At 49.6% G+C, this 14,243-nt stretch overlaps 1 protein-coding gene across 1 annotated transcript in view; it reads right to left on the reverse strand.

Annotated features, from left to right (window-relative positions):
* MAGI1 (membrane associated guanylate kinase, WW and PDZ domain containing 1) overlaps positions 1 to 13,245 on the reverse strand; it is a 360,601-nt gene extending 347,356 nt beyond the window's left edge. The window contains exon 1 of the mRNA XM_075713622.1: positions 12,960 to 13,245. Coding sequence (XP_075569737.1) covers positions 12,960 to 13,245 — 286 coding nt within the window. The remainder of the gene's footprint in view (positions 1 to 12,959) is intronic.
* Positions 13,246 to 14,243: the final 998 nt, after the last annotated feature.

Raw genomic sequence — 14,243 nt, forward strand, 5'->3', positions numbered from 1 at the left:
CAGGAAGACCTTGAAATGTCACTGCCGTTTGATTTGACCAGTGAAGAGGAAATGCAGTTGAAAGGGGAAAACAATGCAAATCCCATTCTGTATTTTTTTAACTTGGTTTCAGGCAGCTTGGAGAGCAGCTGCTAAGAAGCGTGACTATTGCTCATTTACCTCCAAGAGGGGGAAGCTTCAGACATGTTTTCCATAAATGTTACAACTTAAGGCTCACCTGGATATTACAAGGCATTGATGCGCAACATCACCTGAACAAGAGCTGAGTCTGAGAGCTGAGTCCGAGAGCATCTTTTTGCTAAACTTGAGCTAGCAACAACGTTTTTATGGCAAAAAGTCCTCCGAACATGATCCACTTCAATGCATAATAATGCTGAGGTCCCTTCTGGATCAGGGACTTTGAGGAAAAATAAATACACAATAAATACTCCCCACTGTTTCTGCCACTGGTTCAGACAGCAATCAGCATTCAGCAGCGCTGCTGCTGTGTCTGAATACCTGAAAGGTCTGTCCTTTGGAGGCCTTGACGAAGTTTTGTGTATCACTTGGTGATGCTAAGGGAAAGGCTTTGCTCAGCTGGGAGCTCAAGGAGGAGCGGACTCCGCCCAACACAGCCCACAGGTTGCTGGGAAGATGCTTGAGGTTTATAAAAATGGAGCAACAGGAGCAGAGCGGCAGCAATTACGTAGAAAACCAGCTGTGCAACTTTTGCTTGTTACAGTAAAAATCTACCTCCATCTGCTATCAATATAGAAAAAGAGGAACATCGGTTTTAATCCAAGTCCGTAAGGTGGCTAAAAAAGTCCCTAAATTTTTAAAGAAAAGTTTTTAGACTTCCTGGTGAGCACACACCCCCGGACATGGAGGGCTGGAGGTGCTGCAGGCAGCAGAAATGCTCTTTGTCAGAAATCAACCAACAAATTACCCCATCCCGCACCTCCCGAAACGGGCTCCAGCCAGGCAGCTGATGGAACCTTCCCTGCCAATTAATCCAATTGCACTGTGGAAAAACACTTGTAGTACTCCCAGCCAGCGGCAAGATCCCAGCCGGGCAGCCACCGCTATGGCAGATGCTGTACCAAATGAGAGAAGAATACTGAAAATAAGAGTCAACTGTGACGAGCCAGTTTAGGAGCCAGGGTTTCCTTGTTTTCCCCAGCATCCTTGGGGAAGAGCAGGCAGCCCCATTCCAGCAAGATGCAATGACAACTCACCCGCTCGGTCTCAGGATCAAAGCGGCACAAGGCGCGGCAGTCCCCAAGCAGGGCACAGATGACCAGGCTGAGTTACACCCCAGCTATGCTAAATCAATTCCAAATAGGTTTTGGTTAATCCGCTGCAACCTTTTTACATCAATGAGCTCTTCGGAATTGTGACAACTTGCCTGGCTTTTAGGCAAACAGCAATTTCCACACTGGTTTAGGCAAGCCTCAGCACCGATTATGCCGTCTTTTACATACAGACAGAAAAAGCCCTCTGCGATGTGTTACGTTAGCACATGCTTAATTCTAAGCGCTCTCATTTTTACTGGAGCTTTTCTCATGTCTAACAGCTTCAGCAGATCCAAATTTACACGCTAACTGCTTACCAGTCTGCGATGTGACCAAGATATCCTATCCCAGATCAGAACTATATTAAAAAAAAAAAAAAAAAAAAAAAAAGGAGAGATGACTGTATTTAGCTCCTGGAAAAACTGATATGTGTGTATTTCCAGCATCAACTAATACAACTGGAAAATTGGCAACAGAAAACAAAAATAAATGGAAAAGCCACCTTGGATAGTCCCTAGGTCATCTCTTTCACAGATAAAAATTTCAGCCTTTAACAAGTTTTACAAGCACACAGTAAAAAACCTATAGGGTATTTTAAATGGAAACACTGTCGTGGCAAACCTCCACCTGAGCAGGACAGCCTCGCAATGCAGAAGGCAGCTGCTCCAGCTGAAGCAATTTATCCATTTCCCCTGTTTTAATGCGGATCTGGGAAGCAGCGGAGCCCCACAGCACAGCGATGGGGAGCTGAGATTTGTGGGTCCGCAACCTTGCCACGAGCATCCCGACTGAGTCGCGCAGCTTTTGTGCTCGGCTTCCCCGCTCCAAACATCACTTCGGGTCTTTTTAGCGCTCGCTCTCCTGCTCCTGCAAAGCAGCCAGGCAGGGACAACTCTCTGGGGTTCATGTGCTGCCTGGCACAGGAGGGCCCCAAACTTCACCAGGCTTGAAAGATTGCCACCGCGCATCCAAGCATTCCCCACTTCTCCCACCCTCACAAAGGCATGACCTCCTGTGAAAGAGTAACAGCCGCCTGCCTCTGGAATGAGGGAGCTACGTGCCACTTTATTGCCTTTAAAATGCCAGCGACCTGCGTGCATGGCGAAACTGGGCACCCTTCCAAGGTAACGTTTCCAGGTGTGCTCCAGTTTTCCCTCCTGCACTCTCGAAATGACTCACACGGACCAGAAAAAGCTCTAGATAGCAGCTACCCCCTGCACCTGTCAGGAGAAGGAAATCTGGATCTTCTTCAGCCGCCACGTCGCATAACCTGCTTGGAAAGCGAGAGAGGTCTCACGAACGAGCCGTCTTTCAAAACCAACGTGTTCCTGCAGGCGATTCGCAGGACAAGTATCGCTGAAACGCTTTCACCACAGGAGCACCACAGAAGCGAATGTAAATGTTTTTACAGGATCAGAGGCTGCCCCTGCATCTCATGACGAGGTAATGGGCATGGGAACTGGTTTTGGCCATAATGGTGGTGGTTTCATACTCTTCAGCTTTCAAATAGCTGTGCCAACAACGAATTTTGCCACTTGTGAAATCTATGGCATTAGCTGTTCAACAGCCTGAGCTGCTGGAGTCATGGGATTAGTTTCCACTTCGGAGAAAAAAAGAAAAAGAGAGAGAGAGAAGAAGCGATTCTGGAACTCTTCCTTGAAGCAGCTTTTGACAATATGAACGCTAAAGCGCAAAAATTAAATATATATATATATTCATATATAGACACCAGTCACATGTTCCAAGAGCCTCACCCAAGAATTCAAACTATTTTGATAGGTAATACACAATATTTTCACAAGCTCCTCCTCTTAGGCTGGGTGCAGGGTGTGTGTAGATATAAAACCTTCCCCTATACGTAACCTCTCCAAGCAGCCAACCCTTGGACCAGCGCAGCCCTGGTGTCCTCAACGCCCCGGCTGGATTTTGCCCAGAGCAGTTCCGCACCTCCCGCAGAAAGCCAGAGACAGACAGTTATCGGGGGTCTAATTGCCTCGCTCCACGTGTAGTAAGCGAAGCTTCCTGCCACACGAAGGAGTTACACGGACGATGGTTAAGTCCAGAGAAAAATATCTCCGTGTGAAATTAGGTCAACAATCTCAGCCTGTCCATACATCTTCATTTGAAAAAAAGAAAGAAAAAGAAAATGGGGTAATACAGCTGTGGTAAATGTAGAAAAGTATTTGTCAGCTCAGATCTCCATGTGGAAACAGTCTGATTAATAACAGCAGATGATAGGTGACAGGGAGGACTCCACAGCACACGCAGACTACGCAAAAGTTGACAAAACACTCCGTACCGTTGCTAAGCAAGCTTGATATTTGCACATAAAACAAATACACAAAATTTGCTGGGGTATGGGCAGAAGGCAATCTAACAGCAACGAAGAAGCCATCCCCTCCCAATAAACAAACAACTTACCAATTTTCTTCAAAAACAGCTGAATCTGCGATCCTCAGAGTGCCCCCAGTGAACGCAGCAGAGCCCCTGGACGTGCTCGTGCAGACAGGCGGCTGCTGCTGCTCCTCTCGACCACAACCAGTGCATGTTAAGAAGATATTCTATATTAGTCACTTCATTGTTTAAGGAAAAACACATACCAGGGAAAAGAGAAGGGCATGATTCTTTGTTTTGCATCACACTAATCCCTCTTTTGCCCTTAGGACGGGGAGAGAACAGAGCCTGGGCTGGAGCGGTGGCTGCCAAAGCCCCATCAGGCATCTTGTCCCGCAGCGCCTTCCCCAAGCACCAGCGCTGCAAAGGGGAGGCTCAGCATGGAGATGGCAGTGTCCCCAGATCCAGCCAAGCCACACAATTCTCCTCCCCAGGCTCAGCGGGGATCAGCTACCCCAGGGCAGCGCCGTGCCACGCGTTCCCCCCGCCGGCCCCGCGCAGAGCAGGGAAGCCGTGCGGGCTGTTCCTCCAGCAGCCTGGAGGAGCACGAGTTATTTTAGGCACCAACAGGATATTCAATAGCAAAGTTGCATCCTATATTATATATCAACATAGGCATTTAGGGTGCCCAGAGCAAGAAGATGTTTGTCTAGACTGCTCTGGGACAGAGAATCATGGAATGGTTTGGGCTGGAAGGGCCCTTCAGAGCTCGCCCAGCCCAGCCCCTGCAGCGACAGGGACAGCTTTAACCAGAGCAGGGTGCTCAGAGCCCCGGCCAACCTGGCCTGGGATGGTTCCAGGGATGGGGCCTCCACCGCCTCTCTGGGCAACCCCTTCCAGTGCTTCACCACCCTCACTGTAAACAATTTCTTCCTTATATCCAGTCTAAATCTATTCTTCAATTTAAATCCATTACTCCTTGTCCTGGCACAACAGACCTTGCTAAAAGGATTCTCCCCACCCTTCCTATGGCCCCTTTCAGCACTGCAAGGAAGGTCTGTCATCAGCTGGAAAGACAGCCACGCTCCTGGCTGGTCCTGCAGAAAGCACTCGGCTGCCTCTGCTTTTAGAGATGGCCTCAGCATCAGCAACAAACCCAGTAGTGAACAGGGAGATCTTTCCTCAGCCTGATGCTTTCGGTATCTCCTGCTGCCTGGCTCGCTCTCCCTCTCCTCCAGCCATCCCTGGCTTCCCGCAAGGCTCTGGTGAACTGGCCCTCTGCAGGTCCAGCCCCAGGAGCATTCTCCTGTATCCCTGCCACCTAAATTGCTAACTGGGAGGTCTATCCACGCCTTTGGGAAAGGAGGAGGACAGGCATGTTCCTTGCTATTTTTAAGAAAAGCCTTTTCACAGTTATTCTGCAGCCCAGGTCCTCACCTGCCCAGTTCAACCTGTTCGGGAGGTAACTTTCCCCTCTCTCACACATCCAAAAAAAAAAAAATCAAGACATCTGTGTCTGTCATCAATTTGGACTAACACCCACTTAGCGTAGGATCTGTGCCACTGGAATAAGAGAAGTTGAACATCAAAGTTGGGTTTTTTTTTTTTTTTTTGAAAGTACACAATATCTGCACAGCTTTGTTTGTGTTGAGGGAGTGGCTGGATTTTAGGCAAGCTCTCTTTCAAAGGCTTTTTGTTAATAACTAAATGAAAAACCCAGAGTTGAGGTTTTCCCCTTAAAAAAACAAGCCACTGTGATTAAGGATATGAAGAAAGAAAAGTCAGTCTCTTCCCAACCTAATTGTACTGAGGCACTGACTTCAGGGCTCCAAAATTACAGATGTATAATCCAAGACAATGAACTCTTTAGTCAAGGATTAGCAAACCATGCAAAACTGATTCCTTATTCAAATGCCTTCCAATTGTAAGGGCATCTGTTCCACTTTGCAAGTCATCCCAAAGGCTTTGTTTGTTTTTTTTTTTTTTTTTCCTGTTCCATTATGAAGACAAGGCACTTTGCATTATTTTCACACTGTAATAAGTGCTATTGTTTAGTCTAATAGTGGACACTCAATGAAATCTAATAAATATTTTTACCTTAGTTTTCTTTTAAGTTATGATACAAGCCCTCTCAAATATAAAAACAGGAACTGTTCTTAGTCAAAAGCCAAGTCTGTAAAAATGTAACCCAAAACGTCAGACCCTGAAGAAAAAACTATTTTGTTTCTCCAAGGTCTACTAGGGGCAGTTAAAAAAAAAAAAAAAAAAAAGAATTTATGTAGGTTTAAATAATATTACTAACACAAAACAGTTCAGCACAAATGATGCCAAAGTCAGGACTGGGGACTAGCAGAGTGGTGCCATCATTCCAGCCCGTAGCAGTGGAATAGCTCTGGAAACCATTTAAAATGTCACAGGAGGGAGGATGGATGGAGTGTCTGACCTTTGGAAACTGAAGGGTGGATCTCAACAAAAATATCCCAGCTACCCTGAGCCACGCTGCTCCTGCAGGGCCAAGAAGGATGCTGGCCCATCTATTTGGTCTAGAAGGAGAAGCAAAAAAGAAAAATTAAGGGGGGGAAAAAAAAAATTTCCAAATCTGCCAACATACCAGCCCAATGTAAAAGCTTGCCAAGCTGCTCTGGAAACAGGCAGCCTCTTCCACAGCTCTCTATCAGACCAGCAGAAAACAAATTCTGGACGATAGCCAGGCTTAGCTTTGTTTCCCAACACCCGATCCTTTCAGGGAACCCCAAACCTAAACCACCAAACGCACTGAACATGTGGATCTCCGTGGGCTGCCAGCTCCGGCAGGACTGGGAGCCTCACCTGACAAACCGCCACAACCGCTAAGCCAAAGCAAGCTGCGCGAGACCGAAATATAAAGCGAGAAAACAAAATATCAAGTGTCGAGAGAGACAGAGAAAATGAAAATTACGTTTCTGCGGGAGCTGGTCTTGCACGCTCAGCAGCGCTGTCACTCAGCGCCGGAACGCCGCTGTTTTCTCTGTCCTGCAAGTAACGGGAGCGGATAAGATCTTCATAGATCACAGGGGGGACGACCCATCCCTGCGCCCTTGGTGCAAAAAGGTCACTTAATACTCAGTGTCTAAAAGGCAAAAATAAATTTTTTTCCATAGCTGAGCTAGAGAAAAACTCTGCAGAACTACAGAGCGAGATGATCCCAAATTTTGCTGCTCCAGGAGTTGGGACGTGGGGCTGGAAGAAGCTCAGATGAGACGGAGGGGTCTGAGTAGCAGCCCTCCGAGTACCACTGACTGCTCATGGGTAAGGATCCCTGCCTTCAGCTAACGTTTTGTCTCAAACTCTTCATAGTCCTCCGATAAATTCATGGCACTTGCTCACACAGAACCAGCACTCCATGCTTTTCACCAAGAAATTTAAGTCACTGGCAGCACACAAAGATCAAAACCCCTATGCCTTGATTTATGCATTCCACTCAAAGTCAGAGGAAGTGTAAAAAAAACCAAACACCTGCAATAACTAGCAAGCATAGCTTGTGTCTGGACGAAAGAAAGGGAATGTAAATAACAAACCCGGTCAATTATTTTAAAAAACTTCAATAGTCGTCCCAAGGATCCCACCCTTGCCCACAGCTCAGACCTTGCTAATGCGACAGAAAAAGCCCTTGAGGGCTCTTCCCAGTTTCCACATTAGCTTCAAACTGAGCGATGCTGAAATCAAATGAATGAGGGACAATGACTGGTGGCCCAAATCATCAGTTCTGCACATCCACTGAAGTGCTACTCAGAAGATCTTCACACCTTAATGTAGCTGCCCTTGGGCAAATGTTTTCCCGGTGCATGCATATGCTGTTGAAGGAGTAGGGGTGTTTCTCAGGCACCAGATAGAAAGATACAGAAAGTCAGAAGAGATCCATGAATGATCGCAGCCTGAACCAGAGAAAAATTACAGTCCCAAGCACGGGAATGCAATGAGCTACTGATGGTTTGGCTTTCAAACCTGTTAGAAGAAGTTCTAACAGGATACACGGAAGATGAAATCTTAAAGCTTACAACAGCAGATCAATAATTCACTCATGCAGGAGTTGTAACTTGGTCTTAAAAAAAACCCTAGAAACAACACACAGGATGATGTTAACATCTGATTTTGCAATGGCGCTGAATGACTGCTCATAATTAGACTATAATTGTGATTTAATTGCGCTGTGATCTGACTGGCCATAAAGAGGGAGCCTGGAGTCCCATCTCAGTGGGTGGAAAGATTAACCTTGTCGTGGAAAACATAATCCCGTTTCATGCCGTTAAAAGGATCATATTAATTCCTCAAAATGTTTATAACAGCAAAGATGTGGCGCTTGGGCTCTAACGTCCATCTCTGGGGTGCTACCCCACGGCTCTGGAGAGGATGGATGACTGGTTTGCCACAAGCAGGATCAACTTCTAAATCCTGAGAAGTACTACACTGTAAATTCAGGCATAGTAAAGATAAGGTCTTCCTCACAGCTGTATTTTAATACCCAGACATACACATTTCATGACTATTAAGGCAGTACTACTTTAGAGAAAGATTACTGGTTTGTAGCAAAATATATCGGAAGTGATGGGAAAAAGAGATTCTGCCTTTTTTTATTTTACGTTTCAGTACTGACTAGCCCCGCACAACGCTTGTCCCAGCGGGTGAGCGTTGAAAACGGGCCTTATAAATCTAAAATACGTGAATGTCACCCAAGTTTTCATATAGCAAATCTTTCGCTCCAAACCCACTTGGGGTCCTAAAAGAATTTGGGCCAAATGGAAAAACAACTCACAGAATTCACCGTGCAGGTGGCTGGCACTCGGCTACGCGAAGACTGAAGGGAAACACTTTCTGGAGCTCACGCGTGACGCTGCAGAAGTAAACTAGGAAGAGCTAGAGCTCGCTCTCTGAACAGCTTTTCCCTTCGCTGGCTCAACGGAGGCAGCTGCCCGCACATTAAACCGATGCAAGCTCTGCTACATCTCGGGGAGGCACGCGTGCGGCGGCGCTCGCTGTCGGCCTCCGCAATGCCAGGCACTGGCAGAACCTACTTAGCGTGGGGTGTGCAGTGGCACCCGCTAGCAAAGTGACACTTTGCTGCCCGCTGTTCGCTAAACTACCGAACGCACAAAAATTTACAGACGCATCAACTTTTTTTTTTTTTTTTTTTTTTGGTGTTCTACAAAAATAAATACCCAAGACAGCAATTCTCTCACGAGCGCTCTCACAAGCGCTCTCAGAAAAATAAAAGGTCCAAATACCAGCTCCTGCAAACTTTTTGAAAGAAGCTGGTTTTGTTCGGACCAGTACATGTAACCCATTTCAACATTTCATGATCACCTCGTGCAGCAAACGCCAGCCTGACATTGAAGCGTTAAGTCACTGCACCGTATTTCAGAATTTATCTTAGGGTCAAGTTAATGTTTGAAAAGAAACAAATGCAGCTGATAGCGCTGGGTAAACAGTGACCGTTCCTGTTTGGGATCACGCCCGCTCCCGTTTGCCCTGCACAGGGCTGAAAAAAAAAAACCTCCCACAGCTCCTTCCTACTGTGGGATCATCCCAGCTGCAAAGTACTATGGAAATTATTAATCGCATAAATTGATCTCAACACCTCATGGTTTCAAAGCGTCATTTCAAAGGTCATTTAGAACTTGGGATCCCGAGAGAAACTTTTTAGGGAAGCAAAGTATTGAGCTGAGAATGAAAAAAACCGATTTAAAAATAAGTGTACAAACATATTCAGCTTTGACAGTTTCCCATACCAAGCATCTGGTATGATTTGGCACAGGTCATCTAACCAAAGAGAAAAAAAAAAATAAAATAAAAGGCCACATTCTGAAATCTCTCTGAATGTGCCCATGTCTCGCCAAGGGAGAAAGAAAACCCAGACACCTTGCCTTAAACAAAACACAGTCGATTTTCTATAGATACAGCCTTAATTCTTCTCTTGCGAAGAACAGCATGATAAACTTCTGTTCTGTTGTGCTGGACTCAAGATACATAAGATACATACTCAAGATACATAAGAAAACAGAGTGCCCGATTTTATTATCGATGTATCCAAGTGAGCTATTTTGAAAAACGCGAAGCGTATTTGAGGAAGCTACAATAGTCACAATACGGCCAAGAAATCATTGTGTTAAGGCAACGCCAGCTTTACACAAGAACACGCGACCATTGCTCCTATAATTCAATCTATTAATTCTATACTCTCAGACCAAGCAATAATAAAAATGCATTTATTAACTCCACAGGAGTCAATTGCCAATTTCATCAGAACTTAGGCACAGATGTAAGATGGAAACAGTCAGTCATAAAAGCACTACATGTTAACTGAAGTTTTTTCACACATTTGACAGTTCTGAATGTTACTAAGATACATGGCAGCAGATTCTTCCTCTCTCTCCCCAAAACCCAGGCAACTATGGTGGTATATTTTTTTCTAAAACGTAATACCAAAAAAGGGTGCACATGGGGAAACGAAAGGGAAAGCTTCGTTAAAGTTCTTTAGCTTTCCCCACTCCTTCTCATGGGGTAAGCGAAGGACCAAGAAGTCCCCTATGAGCAGTATTAAATACTGCTATTCCAATTAAGCAAATTCATATAGGTTCCCCCTTTTTGTACTTTGTGGGAACCTATTCAAACTTACGACTCACAAAAGCAAGAAAAAAATATTGCACGTGGCCCTGTAAGTCTATAAACCCTAGTTTAACGACAAAGCCCATGCACAGCCTGGTCCACCTACATTGCACAGCCTCGTCCCTTGTCTTCCACTAAGTGCAAGGTCAGAACCGTTATTGTCTCCTTTCATGCTCGCAGATGACTGACTTATTTATAGTAAATTTCCTGTTTTTCCAGCCTTGTAAATGTCACACAAAATAGACAAGGCAATAAACCCTATACATTTCCAGGCTAATATCGCCCTAGCACTTCAGCACCAGTCGATTAGGCACTAAGAACTGGGAAGAGGAGGAGAATCCTAGTTAAAAATGTGTTTATAATCTTGTCTCCACACTCCTTCGCTGTCTGCTCCAGTGCCACACACCTCCTCTTGAATGACAGTTGGCATCCCCATAATGAGATTTTTAATCAACAGAGAAGTAATGCATTTTAATTAAAACACTCTCCTTTTCTACGCTTATGATCCTGTTCCACGAGGGAGTTCCCTGCTCTGCGCAGAACAGTGCGCAGATGCCAGGCTATCATTGACAGGCGCAGGGAACTGCTTTCCAGACCACAAAAATATTTAACAATTTAAAAAAAAAAAAACCAACGTATTTCTAGTCTACATTCCTGTCTAATAAAGCATTTAAAAAAAAAAAAAAAGGGCAGGGGGAAGGGGAACTACAATCGCAGTAACCAGGGGCTTGGTTCCACCTCTGGATGAGGATGGTCCAAGGTTCAAGTGCCAGCCCTGACTCCAGGCAGGGTTTTGAAGCTTTTTCTCCCAGGTTCCAGGTAAACCCAACCAGTACGCTACAACTCAGCTCTCTGCCCCTTCTTTTGACCATACCCTGGAGCTGGGACACATTTACCATTAAATTCTGTCATTTCTGGTATATTCCCATGACATGTTTCTATTTAGACTAACCAGTGTTTCCAAAATAACAAAAAGTTTAATCACAAACGGCTTGGTTGGGAAGGTGGTTTTTTACACGCCTTCCTTCAGGCACCAACACGGATTACACTGCAACATCGGAAGCTGTATTTTAACACTTCTGCTAAAACAATCAGTATGCAAAAAAAAAAAACAAACCCAACCAAAAAAAAAAAAAATAAAACCAACCCAACCTTGCTTTATTTCCTCATACTTTTCTTCATGCTTTTCTCCCCTCCCGCCTGGGCAGGGAAACCAGCAGGCTCAGTTTCCCTCCCCGCTGCGCAGCGAGGCTGAGAGAACGCAGCAGGGAAAATACACGTTTGTTTGAAGAAAGCTGGTTTTGTTGGGAGTTTGACACCGTTTGCTGGAATCTTTCCGCTGACTCTTGGAAACGACTAACAAGTAGCTGTGCTTTGGTACCTCAGCCCCGGGGCAGTTCGGAGCTGGCGTTGCCCCTGGGGAAGGGGAGCCGGTGGCGCAGGGGGATGGCACCGCACAGCTCAGCTCCCCTCCGACACCCCATCGCTGCAACCTGCTCCGGCACCGGAGCGTTGAAGGACGGCTGTGAAACAAGTGCCTGCAGCCCTCCGGCTCAGCTCATCGCGGAGGCTAAGGACAAGATTTCAGGCGACAGTCCCGCCAGCCAGCCATAAATTTTGTCCACAGCGCCCAGCTGGGTTGAACCAAACACAGAATAAAAACCCTTCTGCACCACCAGCCACAGCAAACCCCCCAACTTTGGGATGTATACACGTGCGGACGACAAATAAACTTTCCGCTAAGGAATCTCCTGGGCGATTCGAAGAAAACTTCCCTTCTTTCCTCTGCTCGGAGCTGACCGCGGGGTGCTCCTGCACCCCGCACACCCAGAGGTGTCCGGCTGCAGCCCCGCTCCTCCTGCCCATCCCACCAACCTCAGGGCAGCTGCGGCAGCGCTAACAGTTTCCTCGCACTAAATTCAAGCCCTGCCCTGGAAATTACAAGCCCATTAGCCAGGCCTGTTACGCTAACCTGTTGAGCGACTGTTGCGTGTACGCGGATGTGAAGCGGCTTTTTTTTTTTTTTTTTTTAATCTCGCATGGAAGGACTCTTCCTATCCTCTTCCCCAGGCAAAGGGGAGAGCTACCTGTGCACGCCTTCACCTGGGCGCACAATGTGCCCTCACCTAGCGCAAATCAGGGGAAATAACCAAAAAAAAAAAAAAGCACAAGCCCGAGCTGACTTTCAGCCAGCGAGGGGAACTGCCCTCGCAGGGGGGTCGCAGCTTTCCCCCTCCCACGGCAGGCAGCCGGCACTCACACGCTGCACTTTTTGACCAAGGCTCCAGTCATCACCCAGCAAGGATGCTGGGCTGCTGGAGGAGGGAATCTCTCCCGCATCCCCCCAGCTGCGGGTCGGCCCTGGCCGCTGCGGGGGCGAGCCGCGGACACGCGTGGGTGCCCCCCGCAGGGAGAGCCGCGGGCTCCGCGGCGCCTCAGGGCGCACCCGGGGCAATGGCTCGCCGTGCCCAAGGCCGGCCAGCGAGCTGCCGGCAGGCTGCCGGCGGGTCGGGAGGGCGCGGAGCCCGGGCACAGCCGCCCACGGGGCAGCTCCGCGCACCGGCACCGCGCTGCGCCGCTCCCGCGCTGCCCCGACGGGCGAACGCCGGCCGCGCCGCGCTCGCCCTCGGCCACCCGGCACGGCTGCGGGGCCCCGCACCGCCCCCGCGGAGGGGGGGGGGACCCCCCGCCCCGCCCCGGCCCCGCTCGCACCTTGTCGGACGGCTTTCACCGCGATGGGGTCCTTGCAGCTCCGGATGACTTCCAGCACGTCGTAGCGCGGCAGCCCGGAGACGCGGACCCCCTGCACCTCCAGCAGCAGCTCCCCCTCGCTCAGCGCCGCCTCGCCGCCCCCCGCCACCGCGCCCGCGTAGGGGAACTCGCCGTGCTCCGCGCCGCCGAGCAGGGCGAAGCCCAGCTGCCCGCCGGGCCCGCGGGTGAGGGAGCACAGCCGCACCCGGCTGGCCCAGTGGTTCTTCTTCTGGACGACGCGCGACATGGCGCTGCGCGGCCCTCCGCGCCCGCGGAAGCGCGGTAAGCAGGTGCGCAGGCAGCGCCCGCCCGCTGCCTCATAGACCGCGCCGCCGACCGGCCCCTCAGGCCGTCACCGCCGGCGCCGCGCCCCGCTCCGCCCGCGGCCGGCCCGCATGGCTCCGCGCCCGCGGAGGGCGCGCACCCGCCTCCCCTCTTATTTAAAAAAAAAAAAAAAAATTAAAAAAATTTTTTTAGAAAAAAAGGAAAGCGCCGAAAACGCCAGTCCGGCTGGTGCTCCCCGCCCGCGCTGCTGGCCGCGGCGTGCCGCCCCCCTGCGCGGGCGCTGCGCGGGCGCGGCGCCTTTAAGGCGGTACAAAGCCCCGCTTGTTTTGTTGCACTTGGCCCCGTCCCGCTCCGCCGCGCTCCGCGCCGCCGGCGCAGGCGCCCTGGCTCAGCCCGCCCCGCCCGCTCCCCGCCCACGGCCCGGCCCCGGACCCCCCCGGGCCCGGCCCCCCGCCCCCGGCGCCGCCGGCAGGGCCCCGCGCCCCCCGCCAGCCCCGCCCGGGGGGGAGCCGCTGCCCGCGCAGCCGGGGCGGAGGTTTTGGGTGGCGGCGCTCGGCAGCGCCCGCTCCCCCGCTGGGAGCCCCCGGGGAAGCGCAGCCCCTGGAGATGCTCGTGTTTCGGGGGGCGAGGGGTGGTGATCCGTGGCTCTCCCCGGAGGATTCCTAGGATTTTTCCGAGTTGCAAACCTCTGGAATCGCTGCTCACCTGCGCTTTAGCAGGGGGCCGTGACGGGAGAGCACGCGCTTCGACTTCAGTGGAAGTCCCGAGGAAAAACTTGCACGAGCCCGTCATTAAAATGGTATCGGAGCGCTCGGGCAAGGCTGGGCTAAAGCCGTGCGCGTATCCTTAGTTCTCCGCTTCGCGTTTTTTTAGTGCTTGAATTTGCAACGTTAATAACGTTCCCACATTCTGTTTTCCCCGTGTAATGGCTCAGAAGCCGGACGGACCTCCAGCGAGGTC

The sequence above is a fragment of the Pelecanus crispus genome, chromosome 7 (genome assembly GCF_030463565.1).
Source record: "Pelecanus crispus isolate bPelCri1 chromosome 7, bPelCri1.pri, whole genome shotgun sequence".
NCBI lineage: Eukaryota > Metazoa > Chordata > Aves > Pelecaniformes > Pelecanidae > Pelecanus > Pelecanus crispus.